Here is a 20,774-nt window from a genome sequence, read left to right on the forward strand (position 1 = left end):
CCCACGCCCACTTCCCCCGTGTTTCTTTTCCTGCTGCCCACAGATCTCCTTGAGGCAGGGAGAACTCGAAGGCGAAAATCGAAGGCTTGAAACTACCTGATTTTCCCTTGCTGTGGCAGTGACTCTAGCCCCGAGGTTTGGGCTTGAGACACGTTGGCGGGAAGAGTTGACCCCCTTCCTGCGCACGGTGTTTTAACACGCGCTCCAGCCGCGCTCCTTGCGCGCCAGCGCAGCGAGTGCCGGCGCTGGGATCAGCGGAACGGTTACAAGCACCTACGGTGCTTGGATGCACCAAGAGGTGCTTGGGTGTGGGGGCTGATCCGTTTCCCACGAACACACATTTTAAACGAAAAAGCCAAGACTGGTAAACACCCCACCGCCTGCTAAAATCAAGCTAAACCCCGTAGAAAGATTTGTTTTTTAAGGCCAAGCCCCTGCAGCGCAGCCCCTGCGTGCTCAGGCGCTGCGGCTTGTGCGAGCGGCGGCCCATCTGACGGCGCGCCCCGGGCGGGACCCCCGTCAGGGACGGGCATGTGCCTGGGACAGAGAGGGACCGGCTCAGCCTGAAAACACTGGCGAAGAGCTAGGGAAAGGAGCAGCCCCGGGGCCGAGGAGGGGGCGCAGAAGGGAAGCACTCGGGGCGGGAGCGAAGGGCCCCGGGGGGGTGCAGCCACCTCCCCTCCCAGCTGCCCCGGCTGCGGGCCGGGGTGCGCCGTGCCCCCCGCAGCCCCCGCCAGCCGCCTGCTCTCCTGCTTTGCGAGGCGGAATCGCGCTGCCGACGGGGCCGTGCTCCCTGCAAAACTAACTCATTAATATAAATCAAATAATGGCGAGTGGGGGGCAAGGGGTAGGGTGCGCGGCTGCTCATGAGTTAAATATAAGTCTCTGACTGTCCTGAACAAAGCGACCGTCCCCTTGGGAAGGGTGACGTCTCCCCAGTAACGTGATTGCTTCTTCGGAAGCAGAAACGTGTAAACCCTATAAAACGCGGAGGCGCGGCGGGCAGCTCAGAGCGTGCGGCGAAGCGGAGCTCTCCTCTTCTTACTCCTCCTCCTCAGCCTCTGCCGCCGCCGCCCCGGCAGCCGCGCAGCGGGGCAGGGCGCCGGCCCCCAGCAGCGCTCCGCTCCGCTCCGCTCCCCTCCGCTCCGCGCCTGCCCAGCCAGCCCCACCGACGGACTCGCGGCTCCGTGAGTAACTTATCTCCGCCGCAGCGGCAACTTTCCAGCGGATGAGGAGGGTGTGCCCGTCCCCTCCCTCCCCTTCTCCCCTCCCGGACCTGCAGGGAAGGCGCCCCGGCCGTCGGGTTGCAGGGAGCGGGTCTGACCGCCCAGGTCAGCCGGGGAGGGACCCTTCCTTTTTACCGCTTAAAAAATACATGTATTTTCTAAGGTCGCTAAGCCCCGGGCGCCGCTGCCCCCCGCACAGGGCTGGGGGTCGCCTTCGGGGGTGCCAGCTCTCCCTGCCCGCCGGCAGCTCCCCTGCCACGGCGACCCCGCTGCCGGCGGCGTCTCTCGGGCCGGGGCCGGGGCTGTTGCTCCGCGGCCCGCGGCGCAGCCCCAGTGCCCCAGCGCAGGGCCGGTCGGTGCGGGCGGGTCGGTGGGTGACGGATGCGCTCTTCCCTCCGCAGGTGGCGGCCATGGAGCACCGCGGCGCCTCCCCGCTCCTCCTCGCCCTCGCCCTCCTCAGCGCCCTCTGCTGGCGGGCGCGGGCGCTGCCCCCGCGGGGGGCCGCCTTCCCCCCGGTCCCACGGTAAGGGCCGCGCTCCGCTCCGCTCCGCTCCGCTCCTCTCCGCTCGGCGCCCCGCCGGCCCGCCTGCGCTTGCCCTCCGCGGGGAGGTCGAGGGGGCTGTGGGAAGCGCCAGCCGTCCCCTGCGCTCTCCCGACAAGCACACGGCGCGGCGCTCCCTCTCGGGGCGCTTGCTCGGGACCCGGCGGGGGCGCGTCTCCGCGCTGAGGCTTGGGTCCAGCATGCCTGCCCGAGCCCAGCCGCTGCCCGCCGCACCTGCCCTCCAAAAGCCCCCACCACCTTCCGAGGCACCGGCAGCGATGCTGCCCCGCGAGCCGGATAGCGGGGACCGCCGCACGTGCAGGCGGCATAGAGGATGTCTGTTCAGACGTGCATGTCCGTCAAAACAGCCTCGGCTTTTCTTGTGGGAAAGCTCCTTTATCTCCGAAGTTCAGCCAGGTGGATGCATCTTTTAAAAAGCAGAGCCATACGTAGGCAAAATCGAACATACTAGACGTTCCTGAATCACGAATGAGGGGAAGTGGTCCGTACGGACCGATGTGTAGTTTTTGTACTGCTGCACGCTTTGAGTTGTCGAAGTTGTTACTAGTTGTCTAACTAAATGAAATCAGATGGCAGAAACGTACGTTTACATTTAGGTAAGAGGAACAAAAAGTGCAAAAAGACCGGTGAAAAACAGTATAGCAAAACAGCATAGTGACTGATTTTCAAAAGGTGTGACTTGAGTTGGTTTGCTTTACACAACTTTACTTTTTTTACAAGACAGAAGTCTCACATGCCTAGATATATAAGTAGTACTAATAGTTGTAATGACTGTAAAATTACAAGGACAATAGCCTATCCTACTTTTAGTATGTGATTTTTGCACTTCATCACGCGCAGGGGTTCGCTATAGCGATGGCAGCCTGTTGTCTGCCACAGAACGTAAGAGCAACTAGAAGAAACGTCTGATGCCAAATTACTGCTATGCAGTCAGATTGCCCTTGGTAAAATATGACACGTCATAAGAAACAGCAGTTTATGAAAATGCGAAGTAACTGTAAATCGATTTATACAGAGCAATTGCCGTGATACATTTTAAAAGATCAAATGTGAACCTTTTTTAACTTGCAACTAGAAAATTAGTTTAAACATGAGAGAATAAAAACCCGTAGAATTACATGACTGCACTTCATATTTAGTTTGAAGTTTTGAGGGTGTATTTACTTTCTTTAGAGAAGGCCTAAGAACTGTTTCATACTGCATTTCAATGCACGTTTTAAGACTTAATTGGAAGGTAAGTACTTCACAGGAGCTGTTTTCACTTAGCATGGGTGGAGGCTGGTAATTCCATCCATCGTGTGTATAAAATATGCTTGTTATGAAAAGCTTCATGGATGTAATGTGAGCTGTAATTGTCATACATTACGCACTGTTCACTGAAATAAATTGTGTGCAATGACAAAATATATCTAGAAAATATGCATTAGAGAGAAGGATCTGTTATATCGATTACTCTATCACTGAGCATGGGTTATACCTGAAAGTGATTTTTGTTTTATCCAGACTACTTTAAAATGCCTTACAGATTAAAGTAGGTAGATGTGCATTTTGATACAAACCAGAATGTAAACTGCAGTGAAGTGTTGTATGTCCTCAGCTAACTGTACTTCACATGGTTTCCTTCTCCAACAGATTGGGAAACAGAATGCCATTTGATGGAGCCAGTGAACCTGACCATGCCCACGGGTCATTAAAGTCTGAATCAGACATTTTGCAGAACACACTACCTGAAAATGAGAAGTTCTATTTTGATCTGTCCAGAATTATTGACAGGTGAGTTTCTTTATTATCATAAATACAAATGATGATGCACTACTTGAATTATGCCAAAAGATCGGTCACATTTTCAAACTGAGAAATAGGAAAGGAAGAATCAATTACAGAAAAAAACCTACATGGCCTCTGGTTGAATACTGGAAGTAGTAGGAATGTCTGCAGAAATGTTGATTGCATTGCCATTCTGGCATGATGAATTCATTCACTTCCCAGGGAGGGCTAAAAAGTATGTTGTGAAAATCTGGAAGTTGTTTCATGAAATTAGCTTAATTTAATATGTACAATAGATAACTTAAGAAAAGCAGTATGTTTACAAAATGAACGTTATCAAAATGATATGAACCCAGGTTGTATTGTAGAGTTTATTTATTGTCCATTTCAGAAATGCAAGGCATGCTGATGGAATTTTCACCAGTGTCTACAGCCATCTTTTGGCTAAACTTGCTGTGAAGAGATATCTGCATTCGCTTATTAGAAAACGAGTTAGGTGAGGTGACACTTACATTAGGTAGAGTTTTTTCCTAGCTGGCTTCATTGGCAATTTTTTACCCTTCTGTACCTAAGTTCTCATTTTTTGCTATTTAGACATAATGAAAGAGAAACTGATATAATGATGGGGGAGCTGAAAATCCTATATACCAACTTAATGGTATTTATTACCAAATGAATACGTTGCTATTTATTCCTGATACATCTGTGAGGGGTAGAGCAATAGACACTGCACATAGCACTGATAATAAATACTGGCAATATTATATTGATTCTCACACCAATTTGCTAATTTTTTCCCCTGGTGATGTTTTTACTAGCTTGGCAGATCAATGGCAAAAGTAAATACAAAATGATTGATTACTCAGTACTTACATAACAACGGGGGAATGCTCAATGAAATTAAGAAATTATTGGTTTATAGTGAAAATAAAACGGAATTATTTTTTTCCTACTGTAGAACATATTGCCAGATGTTTGGGAGGTTTGTATTATAGAAGAATTTGAAAAAGAATGAGGGAAATCCGTAGACAAGAGATCTGGATGCAACTTCCAGACCAGGTCATTCATAAACTAATGGTCGCAGGATGCTGGGAAGAATCACTGTGTACTTCCCTTGTTTTCACATCCCTGAGCAGCAGCTACTGGGCAGTCTTGGGAACGGAATAGTGGAATACTTTGGTCTGACCCAGTATGGTAGTTCCTTTGAGTGCCTACTTCACATGCTTAAAAGCTGAGTGAAAATTAGGTCCTGCATTTATGTCAATGCTGCCTTTGTTCCAGAACATACAGTGCCAGTTTCTCATACGCTGTAAACTAACATAGATCATTTAAAGCAGAACACACAGGCTTCCCAAGATCATGCATGAAAAATAGGCCTCCAAGTTTGGATTTCACAAGGTGTGTTTTGTCTCCTGATACCTCCTTAAAAAAAGCATTTGTAGATACGTATGTGATGCTACACTCTTACTTTCCTCGGAGGCAGGCTCCGTCCTCAATGAGTTCAGTATGAACAGTGACCAGGTCCTTTAAGAGCTTGCTGTGACTTAAACCAGACTGCACCTTTGCATTGTACTAAAATACATTTACGCAAATGACAGAAATCAGTATAAAGTCAGTTTATTAAGAAGAGTAACCTGGGCTACGAGAACAGACAGGAGGGAGTTGTGAAATCCACACTCAGCCATTTGATCCTGCAGAATTCCTGGGACAGGGACTCTAGAAATCATTGAGTGTGGATCCTAATTGCATGGGCTGTGGCAAAGTTGAGCAGGAGAAAGAGATCGGTGGAAGGTGTGCCCAAAAAGACTGACTACCGATCCTTAGAATTTGATCCTTGTTACTAAAATATGTAGTAAGCAATAGAAGCACTGGCTTCTTTTCAACAGAAGAAAGATCCAAAGTCATAGTTGGAAATGAAAGCTGAAATGAAAATTTGATTTTATTTAGTTAACCAACATTGTAAATTTTGTTTCACTCATTTAATGGTATCTTCCTTTAAACAGATGTCGTCTATTCATTTTTCTCTTTGTAATTGTTGTATTGCCAGTTCCCAGGACAGTCCTGTCAAACGCCACTCTGACGCTGTCTTCACTGACAACTACAGCCGCTTTCGAAAGCAAATGGCTGTGAAGAAATACTTAAACTCTGTTTTAACTGGAAAAAGAAGGTACTACAAGAAAGCAAATGTATATTGATTCCATACTTGTATGGTATTAAGACCGAAAATGTTTATACCTACGTATGTATACAGAGAGGACAAACAAAAGGCAATGAACATTAATGACTTTATAAAGTAGTTTATAACGTGGTTTTCAAATACAGACAGCATTTTCTTCCAGACTGGAACAGACGCTACAATCAGATTAGAATAAAAGAATAAAGAGGAGACAGCATCTGGCAATTTTAAAAAGCTTCTGACAGATTCTTAAAATGTTTTTATTTATAAAAAAGCCTCTTAAGGAAAAAAACACAGAGCTATGGAACACGAACAACAATTTTATAAAGAAAATGCACTATTTGTTGAAAATTTGCTGTTAAGTAAACACATACAATGAAAATTTAGAAGTCCCAGAGAGACCATATGTCCTAATCAGTATAGGGGAGAAGTGCCAGCATACGTTTTTGTAGAGCTTATATTCTGTTTATACATTCACTCATTTAGACAACTACTTTTAAATACCATGTCTCTTCACCCATTAAACATGCTATTTCATGTGATTTACAACACTTTGGTATAAGTGTAACAAAATGTGCAATAGCTACAGTTAGAAGAAGGCTTTGCTTGCTTGTTTGCTTTTTCTTCTGAGAGCAATAAAACTTGTTTCTGATCCACAACAGCCAGGAAGAGCTAAACCCTGCTAAACTTCGAGATGAAGCAGAACTTCTTGAACCTTCCTTTTCAGAAAACTATGATTCTGTAGATGAGCTGTTGAGCCACCTCCCACTGGTATGCCCAGATTTGCTTTCCTCTTGCTGTCTGTTACTTGACTTGACCCATAAAATGAGATTAATCATACATAAAGTATGGCCTGTAAGAAAAGCAGAATCATCTAGAAAAGAGACATGTTCCGTGAAACACTGCATGTTTCTCTAGGGTTTATGTCTGAATATAATAATCATTTTAATAACAATCATTTTAAGTTATCCCATGATTGCTGTTACTGGAAATTCCTAATGGAGTGGCACTGTTAATAATGCACCTAACACACTTGGGTGTTTCAACTTGTGCGCACTGCAGCATAAAACCAGAATTGACTCATTTTTAATTACAAAGATTATTATTTCTTCAGAGAACAAATTCAAGGATATTTCTTTTAATTAAAAAAGAAAAAAAGCTGCACATTTTGTTTAACATCTATTTCATTAGAAGGGAGTTACCCCTAGAACTAAGAGGATCAGCAACATGAACCCTAAGCATTAAGAAAGCGCTTGACTCCCATCTAAGGTGTGCTGTAGAGGGAACGTCTGACATGCAAATATTGTAGTTACTGGTTTCCATTTAGCTACTACAATTTTTCTAAAATAATTCACAAATATGTTTCTTGGGTTTACTGAAATGTAAACCCTTCTACATCACAGTAATTACAGGGACATAAAATTAAAAGGGTAACACAGAAGTGAATCGGGCTTGGTATTCTTGAAAGTGTATTATGAAATTGATGATAGGATGTTTTTTGGCATTCAGCTGTGTCTCAACTACAAGTAAGAAAAAAAGCTACTCTTGAAGATAACTTTTTTTTTTTGGGGGGGGGGGGGGGGGGGGGATAAAACAAAAGACATTTCTCCAAACTGTTGTTTCCTTCCAAGACTGAAAGAAAATGTTCCTTTCCTTTCCACAAATGTGGCAGTTCCTCTAAAGTTCCTAAAGATTAGAAAGGACATAAACTGCTTATGCGTCAAGGAACAAAACAATTTGTAAGTGATGGCATTCAGGAAAGAAATGTTCTTTCTAGACAAGATTATTGCAAAAATATCTGCTCCTGGATTTTTCACCTTCTAAAACTTCTTGCATTGACTGAGAGAGAGTAGTGGTGCACCAGGTCGTGGGTGTCTTCCTGAAAATATTTTCAGTCCTTTCCTTTTTTATGGACTGTACTGATGATCCAGATCTCCCTATAGATGAATCAGTTACTCAGTATTGGCTGTTACTGGTCATTCTATCACAGTGACCAGTTGCTGATGTAGTGTGTATCAAGCAACCTGAAGTTGTGTATTCATTTCAAGGATACAGCTGTTTTCAAAAAGCTGTTCTGTGCTGTAGGCCAATGTGCAGTAATATTTTTGCCTGATCCTTCAGCCTTTCTTCCTCATCCTACAGCCTTGTCTGCTGGCTGTGGTGCCCACCAAGCTCCTGTGAATAGCTCCATCTCATGCTTGTCAGTCCTAAGTGCAGCAAGTGTTTTATAGTAAATGTTACTTTTTGTCCTCTCTCTGCTTTTATACATCTCATGACTCAACTGCTATGAAAATGACTTCAAAAACATATTTCTCCTTTGCTTTTCAGGACCTCTGAAGGACACCTGGTAAAGCCTATGACAAGAACAAGCTATTTTTGAGTTCCACGTAGTATTTCAGAGAGATGACTTCAGTCATCAAACCAGAACAAATATGTTGTGAAGTGAAAGTTGTGATATATTTGTTTCTTATGTAATAAAAGTTGATATTTACATTGTAAATATTACTCTAGAGTTCTCTACTGAAAGCTGTACATATGGATGCCAGTTTAACTCATGAGAAGTCTGTGAGTCCATATGCTGTAAATCCTTTACTTCAATAAATTCATTTGAAAATGAGTGTGCAGCTGAAAAGATCCCATCATTACTAATTAATTGGCATATTTTAGGTGTGGTACAACTTCAGATAAGCCTATATGATAATAGGGGTACATTTCCAGATAGCTTCATGAATGAGTATAAAAACCTGAGGAAAAGAATATGCAAAGTGTGTAAAACTGCATTACAAAGATCTCTGAAGGTTACTGCCAAGCAAAAGGGAATACTTTTCTAGCAGCTTACCAAGCAACTAGAGAAAATGAAAAAGCATTAAAAATTACTTGACCTCCAACAGCATCTTTCCTTCCTGTTCACATTTTTAATATTTCACAATACACAAATTATATTAAGACCAGAAATGTGTCCTCTATTTTCAGTTGTGTTCTGGATGCTCTGGAGCTGACAAAGCATGCAAGGAATGCTATCCCTTGATTCATTTGATGCCTAAAGTCACCAGTTACTCTACATTTAATTGTCTGTAGCTTTGATGATTAAACTATTCCTTATATATAAAATAGATCTGAAGACACTTTACTATTTTTTCAGAACAAATGTAATTTACAGAGTATACAGACAATAAATCACTTTATTATCATGGCAAACTGTTACTGGTTTGAATCAGTGCTACAGGTACCTGGAACAGTAGAGGTCCCAGTAAGTGCTGTCTCTACTATAGTAATAGAGGAAGATACTATTTTTTACCTGATGTATACTACGTTATATTAGAATGACAAGCAAATGAGCCTCCAGTCCCCATTTCTTTAGATTTATATCATTGTAGCTGAGTATGGAACTGGAAATTTGCAGCTGCTTTACTGTTGCTGTGAATCAGAATCTGGTTGTATTTTATTAAAATTGTAGATTTAACCAATTGGATAATTTTCTAAAGAATTATTTACTGTTGTAAGGGCTGATAGTTCCATTGCAGTAAGGAAAGTTTGCGGTACTGCATGCACAACGTATGAAATGCACATTCATGCATGATACCAGCCACAACACTCCCATGATTCCCTTCCCACCTCCTAGAAAGAGATGAAATTTGAAGTAGAAAAACTTATCAGACCTACTTGCAAGTTCAATTTGGAATTTCAAGTATATTTATATATCATACATATGCACACATAGACAGTGATAAAACTAATTTACAAGTTTCACTTACAAGTTTACTGTTCTCGTGTAGAAGGAAGCTTCAAACATGATAAAATTTGAGATTTATGGAGACTAGTTCTCATAAATATGTAGCCTTCTGATTTGCAATTTTTTTTTTAATATTGGCAACTGCATGTCAAAAGAAAATCAGCTTGCACAGATCAGATTATATTATTGCTATTTCTATCTAGCCTTGACAGAATTTATTTTAGTCTAAGCCATTGAATGGTTCACAAAAGTTAGATGTAATTTTGAAGTCTTCTCTTGAAAAGTGATCTTCTAATGGTGGTCCACTCTCAATTCCTTTCTTATTATGAAAATTTGAGTACAAAATTGGCTTTGGAAATACTTGAAGGGTACTAACAGACTGATGCTATAGTACTTACTTAATTGGAAATTTTCTTCAGTGTAGTTTGAACTTTGTTAGGATTTCTGTGATAAGTAATCTTTAAAAAAAATGTGAAAAAAATAAATCAGAAGCAAAGCTGCGTATGGTCTTCATACACAGGACTTTTTGTCTAAATATACATAATGTTCATTTACTCAATTTAAAGTAACAAAAATTGGAGTGATCAAACTTTTGACTCCACAATTCCAGAAATCTTTTTTTCCCCTAAATTTATGTTTTTTTATTTATTTCCAGTTTACCAATATGGCATCTGATGAAAGAGCTTGTCTTCCATGTCTAATGTTTAATTTCCCCAATATTTTGTTCTCCATAGAAAACTGCAGAACCTTAGAACATGTGTTTTCTCTGTTACAATGGAGATGGAGTGGGTTACAGAAAAAAGGGACTCTTCTTAGGAAATCATATATATATATTATAAAATACAAAATTAATACCTTTATTGTAACAACTAAAATAATACTGTGATAGCTCCCTCAGAGGGTTAGCAAATAGAGACAGTCTAAAAGGCATGCTAAATTTTACGTACCTTTTAGCAAAGCCTAGCACTGAAAGGAGAGATACTAACCTCCAGAATAATATACCTGACTTGATATTTGTGTTAAAGGATGGCTTTTAACTTCTCATAGCAACTATTGACATTTGATAGGAGATATAAGGCCCAATTAATACATTGAGACTGGTTAATTGTGGAAGATGTAACACTGTGGACCTCAACTCCACAGGCAAGTAAGGTTAAATGATAAAATTAAAGAGAAAATTGCAACATTTCTCTGAATGAGACAGATTTTCAGTCTGTCAATGAGTCTTGACACGTCACAAATCTTACAACCCATCTGCAAAATGTCATAAGAGTGGAATCAAAGTGTTGCATTAATTAGGAGAATGAAAGGCGCAGCTCCAAAGAGAGCGTCAAGAAGAGTGCTAGGAGGAAAACAAATACCAAGGAGATTTAGAAGAGCATCGCTGGCAGAGAGGATGCAACCACTTGGGAGGAAGGAATAAAACTGTGAAGGGTTATTGGGGTATATGTTAAAAAAACATCTCACCATGTTTCTCCATAATTCCACTTCTAACACACGGTAGGAATACCTGCAATCGTAGAGGATAGAACTCATTATTTTTTGTTTTATTGAATGAGGTTTGCTTTTTGGACCCACCCCATGGTGCTCTTAAAGAAAGGGACAGAATCACCTTTAAGTGCATCTTTATGAGTACTGGAAGGTGATATTTTCTGGTCATGAATCCACAGAGAGGATTTGCATGCTTTTGTGCATCTGTACAATCATCACCCACTCAAGAGCAACCCTCAGGATTGTGTATAAGACTGTGAGAATTGCAAAAGTTGATGAAACATTTTAAAATTACAGCCGGTAAAAACACATTAAAAATAAATAAAACCCTAACAGCTCCTCTGATATTTTAAATGGGTTTGAGGGGCTATGAGTATCTGTTCCACCTCAAAGTCTGAGACAAAGTTTCTGCTTAAAAATGTGAAAATGGGTAACTTGGATCCAAAGCATAGGTACAACTTCATGTATAGGAATATTGAATTCTCCCCAAAGACAGACCTTTTGGGAAGAGATGTATGTATACAGGAACAATTTATTTGCTTGCAAGGAATTAGGGAAATGTAGATGGAAAAGGCTATTCATTGCCTCTTGTGATACTACCTATGCTTTCCACTACCTCTTTTATTTTTCCTTATTTTCTCTCTCCCTCCTCCACTGACCACAAGCTTCCCCACTCTTTGCTAATACTCTCACCTTTGGCTTTCAAAGCTAGTGTATGAATGTATATCTATGTTTTTGAGAAGAACATTTATAGCAGACCTTAAATTTATGGTGTAGCAATCTAATAACTACCAGCCTTGGTTATGGACATGAGTATTGCAGAGAACCTGGTGCAACCAGATTTGCAGGAGCAACCTGTCTTGCTCACAAACAGCCCCTGACTTCCCACTGGAGATTTCTCATTTGGTTTGTGACCGGCGAAGAAGGCTGACCTTTCCTTGGATACATCACACAGAACATGTGGCCTCCTGCGGCTTGTGCTGGCTCGGGCAACTACAATATTTTCAACTTTTCTCCTTTCTGCTTTGTAACAGCCACAGACAAATCGCTTGCCAGGTTGACAAGCTGGTTTAGGACTGGAAGTAGGAAACTAAACACCGGTCTTTTACAAAAATCTTTAAAAAAGTCCAAAGAATAATTTGATGCATCTTCTGCTTCTGAAGTAAACAAACAGGAAAAGTTTTACTTCAGTTTTATGCACAGATACTTGCAGGCCACTTAGTAGAGAGGGGAAAAAACAGCTTTCCCTTGTGAGGATAAGCATTTTCAATAACTTCATTGATCAACATTTGTAAATAAAAATATGACTGATTATTCAAAGATTAAGCTGAAAGTGACATGAATTATAATGGTACAGTGAAAAAGATAATTCTCGTATCTAAATATCAACATTGTTGTGGTGACAACAGTATTTTCAATAGAGCATGTTTTTGTGAAAGAATGGGGGTTGTTTCAATAATGAGGGAAAAAAGGAGAAAAACGATCTTGTCCTTCCCCGCTGAATGAATTATTTAATACTAGATAGAGTTTTGCATAGCATAATATGCTTAAAAGAGTGTACGTGAAGTTGGTGCATAAAATCCATTGTCTGGATCTTTTCTGGAAATGTCGTGGACATTTAGAAGCCCTATTTCACATTTCAATGAGACCACAGCATCTAAGAGCCAAAGTTGTTCCCAAACATGGGATATAAATGATTTTAATATATTGATCCTATTACTTAATAGTTGTTGAGTCAGAATTTGCTCTTATCCAACACATATCCTCTTTTTGGCATGGGGGGGGGAGGGAAGCAGAAGAGAAGTTAAAACAATCACTGTCTCCTATTGCTAGATGAGATGGATCAGTGAAGGTCTTTCTACTTAGGAAATGTACACAGAGCAGCAATATTTGCCAGTACTGTATGAAATAGCCAGGCTACTGGCTGGGTGGGACAAAGACAGAACGATCTCTAATTTTGCTTGCAAAAGTACCTGATAGTGTTGCCACTTGGCCAAATGGTAGGAGGTGTCAAGTTCTTGCACATCAGCTTTTTGATAGAGAAGAAGTCACTTACATGGACCCTGGGTGGCTTCTAGTTGTTTGCTTATTTTATATACTGTTGAACTGTTTTTTACTGGAAGTGGTCACAAGTATGTTTGACAGATGTGTTATCACCATTTGTTGCTATTCTAACACAGCTCTTCATGTTTGTCTTTTGGCCAATCCCTCTTCCCATAATCACAGCCAGAACATCTGCACAGTTTTAAGAAAGCAATTTTGCCTCTTGTTAGGGAGTATAGAAAGCAAACTGCTGTATTCTAGGGACATTCTTCATGGCAAAGCTAGGGATATGTAATTTATGCAGAAAGACTGAATCTTGATTAAAAAGTAAGAAGAGTTTGATGGTTTCAGTCCCGTCTGGTGATTCCTTCCAGAGCAATGCATTGTGCTCGACGTTACAAAGCTGGTGCCAGAGCTCCAGTCTTGAGCAGTAAAACATGTAATAAGAAAGAAGAAACTGGTAAATGTTGAGACAGAGCAGGACAAGACTGTGTCTTCAAAAAAGTACCTGGTGTTAAACCTAGTTTGTATATGGCTTTTTGCTCCCTCTAGATTTAAGACTCTTGCTTTGAGAAGAAGGAGTCATCTCTTGCTGTCAGAGGACCTCACATCATCCAAGTCCATTCATTAACTTAACAAACTCCATCAGGAGCACAGCTCGGTTGTTTGTCCCCTAATTCTGCTGCTACACAGCAGTGTCTGGATCTAGTGGCTGTATTCGTTGGGAACCTTCTTTTAACTGGCAGCCTAAATGTTTGACAGACACCTTACCAACCATTTGTTACCACCCTAATGTCCTCATTGTAAGAATACCATTACTCTTCACAGGGAGTTTATTCCTAGATGTATTTATAGACTGCATTTCCCTCCCAGCCTTTGCTTTGTTAGGCTAAAGAAATAAAGTCTGCCTTGTCTCATCTTGTACCTGACTCTCCACTTCTGAGACTGTGCTGAAGCCCCATGTCCAGTGGGGTCATGTTCCAGGGTGAGTTTAACACTCCTAAATTACAGTTTACCAGATGCAGCTTCACCTTCAAAATTACTAAATGACTCTGAATGTCTCTTCTTTGTGGCAGTCATTTTGGAAAAGTGACTAGAGATTTTGAGGACCTCTGTTTTGAGGGCCTTGGAAGAGCTAATTTTTCAGTCTAGATAAGTTTTTTGTTGCTTCTCAAACATTTCCGAGTTTCCAAAAGCTGAGGAAGCAGAATCACCAAGCACTTGAAATACAATACCTTTTTTTGGGGTGGGTGGAGGAGGAGCCACTCAATCCAGTCTAAAATGCATGCAAAGGAAAACTGGATCCTTAAACAGGCGGATGCCCAAGTTATTAGGTAGTTTCACCTAGATCTCTGAATGCATCCTTTTACATGGCTATAGCCTGTATTTTTTAATCCAACTTCCTGCAGCCGCGGGAGATGGCAAATGCTCCCCTCATGCTGTCCTTCCGTCATCTGCAATACTGGGCAATCAGGTGACAGCAGCAGCACTCCTGGCCTTTTGCTGGCTTTTGCCAGCCTAAGGAAGGGGAAATGGAGGTCAGTTCACAGCAAAACCCTAGCAGGTTATCGAGGAGATTGGGATAAAGAGAGCTGTATGTCCTTTGACTTGCTCTGTGAGTAATGAGTGGTATAGGTTACACATTGGCCTGTCACCAGCGTTAATTCTTCAAAAGCAAGAAGGAAGAGAGCCATGCAAGCACTCATTTGTGTATTTATGTCATGTATATTAAAATATTATGCTAAAGTGTAGTGCCAGTGACGATGAAGGGCTGAGGGTCTCCATTCATCCATAGTTAAAGGATTACAACAGGGATTACCTTCTGGATCATTAGTCTACTGCTGTGTAGGAATAAAGAAATCCAGCTGGGTGGACTACTTGGGTCATCGCTTATTGATTTATGATTCATTCTCTGTTCAGTACAGGTGAGAATACAAGTGCTTAATGTACCCTGCTTTCATAGAGAAGGGGCTTGATTCTGTAAAGATCAAATTTAATTGGGCATTGCACATTCTGTAACTTTCAAGCTCCATTTAAATGTATTTTCCCAAAGAATGGCTAATTCAAAATTTCATTTCCCTGGCCTTAGCCCAGTTGAATAGCTTTTGCCCATTTACAATATTCTGAAGGGTTCTGGAATCTTATATGAGATAATTAGGTTGCTTTTCGACAATGGAACAAAGAGAACTTCACCTGGTAAAGTCAGAATGACATTTCAATGGGACTTTTTATTGGCTATTCTTTATAAATATGTTTGCAGGATCTGATTAATAAGTAAGTGCATGACCAATAGACAATTTATCTCTGTAGTAAGGAATAATCCATATAAATGTTCTATCTTATATTTCTAATTGCATTACCACTTAACAATTCCCTGAGAGAAATCTATCAGAAATTCTGGTTCAAAGATGTACTGTGTTTTATACTAATTTTGTTTGCTGAATGATAAACCTCAGTGTAAAAACAGCATGCTACGTAATTATAATGCATACAGATTATTAAATTATTTTCTATAAAAAAGTGAAGAAATCAATGAAGGAGAACCTCTCCTGCCCCAGCTTTAGTCTGTAGCTGCAGTGGCAGACCACAGTGGAAAAGATTATGGTTTCAAGGACTTCTACACTGGCTTTGGTAAAATTTAAAGCAGATTTTAGGCTGCTGTAATCTAGGCTGTTTGATTACACTTTGTAAGTGCTGTGCATCGATAGAGGAGCTCTGGCAGGCTCAGCAACTACAGTCTTCCAAATTCAGTCCGTGACATACATACAGCTTAAAGAGCTTTCTTTTTAGCTAGCTCTGCACCGGTTGAAGACTTGTTTATACTGTGGATTACCCTCAGTACCCAGTATTATTTTAGGCTTCTTTGTATTGCTGGACATAAACAAAGGAATTTGAAAGACAATCTCATTGTAACTTATCTGCATAAAATCACAGTACAAGTGTGACACTACAAGAAAGAGACAACTTTGTGAAGTATCATTCATTGTGAGAGAATGTGCTGCTGAAAAAACAAAAGCAATCCAAGTCCTTAGTAATTTTTAAATCAAATTTGTTACTTAATTTAAGAATCCTTAAACATTTAGATATTTTTTCCAGTTTATGCATTATCATCTTCAGAAACAGAGACTTGGCAAGACCTAAGTTCCTGAGATTTTTGGCTCAAATGTTGCAAAAAACTTCTGTTTTTTAATGCTTAGATGCACTAGACACACACTACAAACCTCTTGGAATAATTACCCAGATATGACATAACCAATAGGAAAAATTAACTAATAATTTTATTTTTGCTTTTTGAGCTGTTTCTTCTATTACGGCTTTTCAGAAATGTATTGATTAAAGAATTTTATTAATACAATAATTTCAAGTAAATTATACAAATATTACATTACCAAGGACAGCTTGTCTAGCTGTCATTTTTCCTTTGTGTTCTGTATCTTAGATACAAGCTTAAACTGGAACATATTGCTAAAGTTTTGCACGAGGAAGCAAAATAAAACCAAACAAAAGTAAATGGAAAAAGAGCTTATGTTCTATCTGTACTTGGTAAAGGTAGAAAGTTTTAAGCTGAACCATTCAAACACACATACAAAAATTTTTTCTAGCTTCTTAAAGCTGGTTGCACTGTAACTCAGGCAGTTATGAAAACGAACATTTTCAATCTTGTTTTCCTTTTGCTAGTATTGACTGCTAGCAAACAAGAACTCCAAGAGACTGGATTTTGAAAAGTGTCTCAAATAACTTTATTTGGTTAGAACACAATTTGTTTAATTAATGAACCGCTCGTCTCCAGTCTAGAAAATATTTGAAGAATGTGTTGCAAGCAAAGTATTTTCCAATATTTGAAGAATGTGTTGCAAGCAAAGTATTTTCCAGATACACCATTATCTTTCTACTTTGTTGAAGGACCCAGCATGTCTAAGACTTCTCTGAATTACTGTGGCTTACAGGATTAAACACTGCATTCACAGCCTGTCAAAGGCATGTGGTACTTCTCTGATGTTGAACAAATGTGACCCCTTCTCCAGTCATACAATGGATGTACCCACGTCTTGGATGGAGGACACTGTTATTATTTATGTCAAAAATAATTGTGTGGAGGTACATATAATTATTATGAAGATTATGATTTCATGTGTTTCCTCACACTTCATATTCCTGGTTAAATTTCTTTTAGTTATGGAGATCTTCAAAAGATTTCCTTAATCCTATAGACATTAAGTACCTGTGCCTATAACTGTACGATATAATCAAAACCACCAATTTTGTATTTGTTCATAGAGTCTTATATTAAGTACACAATGTATATATATTAAAAAAAGAGTAGCTCTGTGAATCAGATTTTTCTTTTTGTTTATTTTTCTTTTAAATACGACTTCAAAATAAAAGGACAGCTTAAAATTGATATAATTTCCTTCCATGATTTCCATCCTTTACTTTTTATTCCATCAGGGATAAACACATAGGAGAAGGAAAGCTATTTAAACAAAAAGGATAATGCTTGTGGAAGACAAGTTTGTGTAAATTAGCAAAGAATAAATTTAGATGAGAAATGAGATGAAACTTCTAGCTACCATAGAGCTGAAATTCCGGAATTATGTTCCAAACTGAATTTTAAGCCAGTACTTCATAAATTTAGTACATTTATGAATTTGATATTTTGACACGGTTTTCCCATGATAGCAAGGACTGGGTCTTGGTCGTCCGAGGGATCTGAGTGCTATATTCTAATTCAGCATACAGGAGAGTCACATATCAGCAAATAGTGAACCTTTTCATTATAGATGTCTTTTATTTGGCAATCTCTAACTGAGTTTCATTTTGGCTGTTTTGTTGTGTAGATTTACACACACAGAGAAACCTAGATGGTTGACAATATTGCAGCTGCATTGATTTTACTTTTCTAAAGCTATCAGTAAATGCAGAGATGTAGAGAATAATCAATGTTTTGGGTCACAAAATAATGCAACAATTGAGGTCTGGATTCTCTGCAGACTTCATAAGTCCTTGCAAGATCACAGTTAGTTGTTGATAAACAAGGAATATATAACTGGCTCTATAGATCTGCAAAAACCAAAGATATATCATGATCACATGTGATATTGTTCTTGTGAACCCAAAAAACCTCTGACACTTAGGAAATGCGGATAGGTATGAAGATGAAATAGACCACTGATCTTATGGGTAAGCCAAAGAAAGGCCCATATAAGGAGAAAAACTGAACTGAATCCCATTCAAGACAAGGAAAAATACTATGGATCAGGATCCAAATGTGCCATTTTGATATGCTGAGTGTCTTCTGTAGAATGCTATTCATTAATCATTTGCTAAACAATAGTATTGAATTAGTATATTAAAGCAGCAGATACCAGTTTTAGTCACACATTCTGCTTCTAATTGTATTCCCATTTGCATATCACAACTCCATTGCAATCACACCTTATATAACATAATACATTGTGCCAAGTAACACCTTTAAACTTGAAGCTTATGTCATAATATGACATGGTACAAGAAAAATAATATCTGAATAGTATTTAATCATAGCAGTCAGGGTGTTAGGTTGATTGAAGTCCATTTGATAGAGCTCTCAGAATTTCAATGCATTTAATAGGAAAGAAAAGAATTATCAGGTGAGTCAGTCATCTCAAATTATTTCTCATTTACAGTAGTTCAGGATTTAGGACACATTAATTAGTTTAGAATGAAAATTCCTGCCTAAGAGCTAGTTGTTAAACACAGCCTCTGGCTGTACTGAAGTTCACAGTAAGTCCCTACCACAAGATGAGAAATTACTCTGTATCTAAAATGGCCTCTTGACCTAGAGAAAGATCCCAAACACGTGTTTCTGGGATGATTCACATGCATAATTCAGAGGTGATTAGTTGTACTGGTTTCCATACTCCTCAAGGAATAGGAAAGAAATAGAGAAATTAAGAGAGGAAATGTAATTAATGAGCAATGAGGACTGTTAAAAAGGTAGGTCTGATTGCAGCAAGCACCTGGGAAATCTATTAAGATTACAATTAACTTGTTATTTCATCCGATCTGGAAGTGTTCAACTTGTTATAATGGCACTCCTGGACAAGGCATGATTTTACAGATGGTTTTATTACTTAAATGTCAAGTTAAGCCCCCAAACTAAAGAAAAAAAAATCCAAATGCCCTTTCCTCAGGTGTTTTTCTCAAATTCAATTCCTACTGAATCTGAATCTTTTCAGAGCCCTCCAATATCTGCTAGCATAAAAATGCCGCTCAACCACGCATACAGATGCCTCCTCTCCTGCTTGGCAGGGATTTTCTTAGCAGGCAGGACGAGAATAAATATCACCATGGCATTGCATTAGTGTGCATTAGTGTGCATTATAAGAGTTTAGTGGAGACTGACTTGGATCACAAGGCCTGCTTGCCTCCTTCGAGATCATAAAGTACAAGAGTTGTACTCTTTCAAGGTACAGCAGAAATTACTACAACTCAGTTTGCACATATAACATTATCTACTCCATGATAATTCTTTGTAGAAAGAGCTTTTATTGGATAAACTCATCTACTAAAATTCCAGTGCAAGAAGGCTTTTGTTAAAGTTTATCTGGAATGTGGAAAATGAAAAAAAAAAAACATATGGAACAGCTTGTGGTAGATCCAGCTTTTGTATTTTACAACCTGCTCTATATTTCTTAATTTAAGATTTTCTTCAGAAAAAAGTGGAAGCCTGACTTTCATTTTCTGAAGCCTCTATTTAAGTCTTTAGCTCCATTTGAGACCTTCACATTAGTCTCAAACTACGGGTCAATGATTTTTACATAGTGCAAAGACAGATTAAGGAACACATTTCAGTTCCATAGAGAATATATCTACTTTTGCTTCAGCCAGCCTAGAAAGAAGGGGAATTAACAAAGCCAAGAAGATACATTCATTTTCTCTTACAACATAGAGCATATAATTTGAAGGAACTTTATAATATTCTCAATGAAAATCTTTGTTTAAAATGTTAAAATATATGATGATACTAAAACGTACTGATGATATTTTCCTTTCATAATCAAATGCATCAACCACTCTTGCTAATTATAGCCATTTGTTCAGATTTCACTGTTTTTTGTGTGTGATACAGATATGTTCTGACCTGCAGCAGCATACTGGAAGAGGAAAGACAGAAAAAGTTTCAATCAATCAAGCAACAGAAAAAAAATCCCTCCAAGCCTTCCACTTGACATCTGGCTCAGCATTGGAAAGGAAATAAACATGTATTATAGACATTTGGCTAAATAAAGCCCCAACTACAGCTGTTATAAAAACTCTGTGGAAACGATGTCTTTGAAATTGTCAAATCTCTGTGAGCAGAACCCAGGAATTTTATATTCTCACAAAATGTGCTTACATGATCCCACAACTTTCTCTGCTATTTCTGGTTCATACTTTAAGAAAAGCTTGAGTCTGAATGCTTTTCCAAGTAAAGTGTAATAATTGATCTATTAAAAGGTATTGTTTCTCCTTACAAACTTGGCTTCTCTTACTTCAGTCTGTTTTGGTTGCAACAGCTCTGCTACCAAGAATCTGCAGACGAGTTAACCAATGTGGCATAAGAAGTCAAGATTTAAAATTAAGTAAGTATTTTATAAGACGCCTGTGGGCCAAATGTGAGATATTTACTTATTTGAACTTCTGTAAAGTAGGACCAGGAACTTACAGAATGAAATATAGAGTTTAATGATCATTTAGCTGGACAGGTATGGAAAGTCTACAGATAAAAATTTCCCTTTCAGGTATCATATAGCT

General features: G+C 39.6%; 1 protein-coding gene across 1 annotated transcript; it reads left to right on the forward strand.

Moving 5' to 3' along the window:
• Nucleotides 1-1,636: 1,636 nt before the first annotated feature.
• Nucleotides 1,637-8,068, forward strand: VIP (vasoactive intestinal peptide). Its single transcript, XM_059828191.1, has 6 exons — nt 1,637-1,749; nt 3,421-3,561; nt 3,947-4,051; nt 5,603-5,722; nt 6,394-6,502; nt 8,060-8,068. Exons 1-6 carry the CDS (start codon nt 1,637-1,639, stop codon nt 8,066-8,068), a joined length of 597 nt encoding a protein of 198 aa, XP_059684174.1.
• The last annotated feature ends 12,706 nt before the right edge of the window (nt 8,069-20,774 follow it).

This window comes from Gavia stellata, chromosome 2 (genome assembly GCF_030936135.1).
Source record: "Gavia stellata isolate bGavSte3 chromosome 2, bGavSte3.hap2, whole genome shotgun sequence".
NCBI classification, from domain to species: domain Eukaryota; kingdom Metazoa; phylum Chordata; class Aves; order Gaviiformes; family Gaviidae; genus Gavia; species Gavia stellata.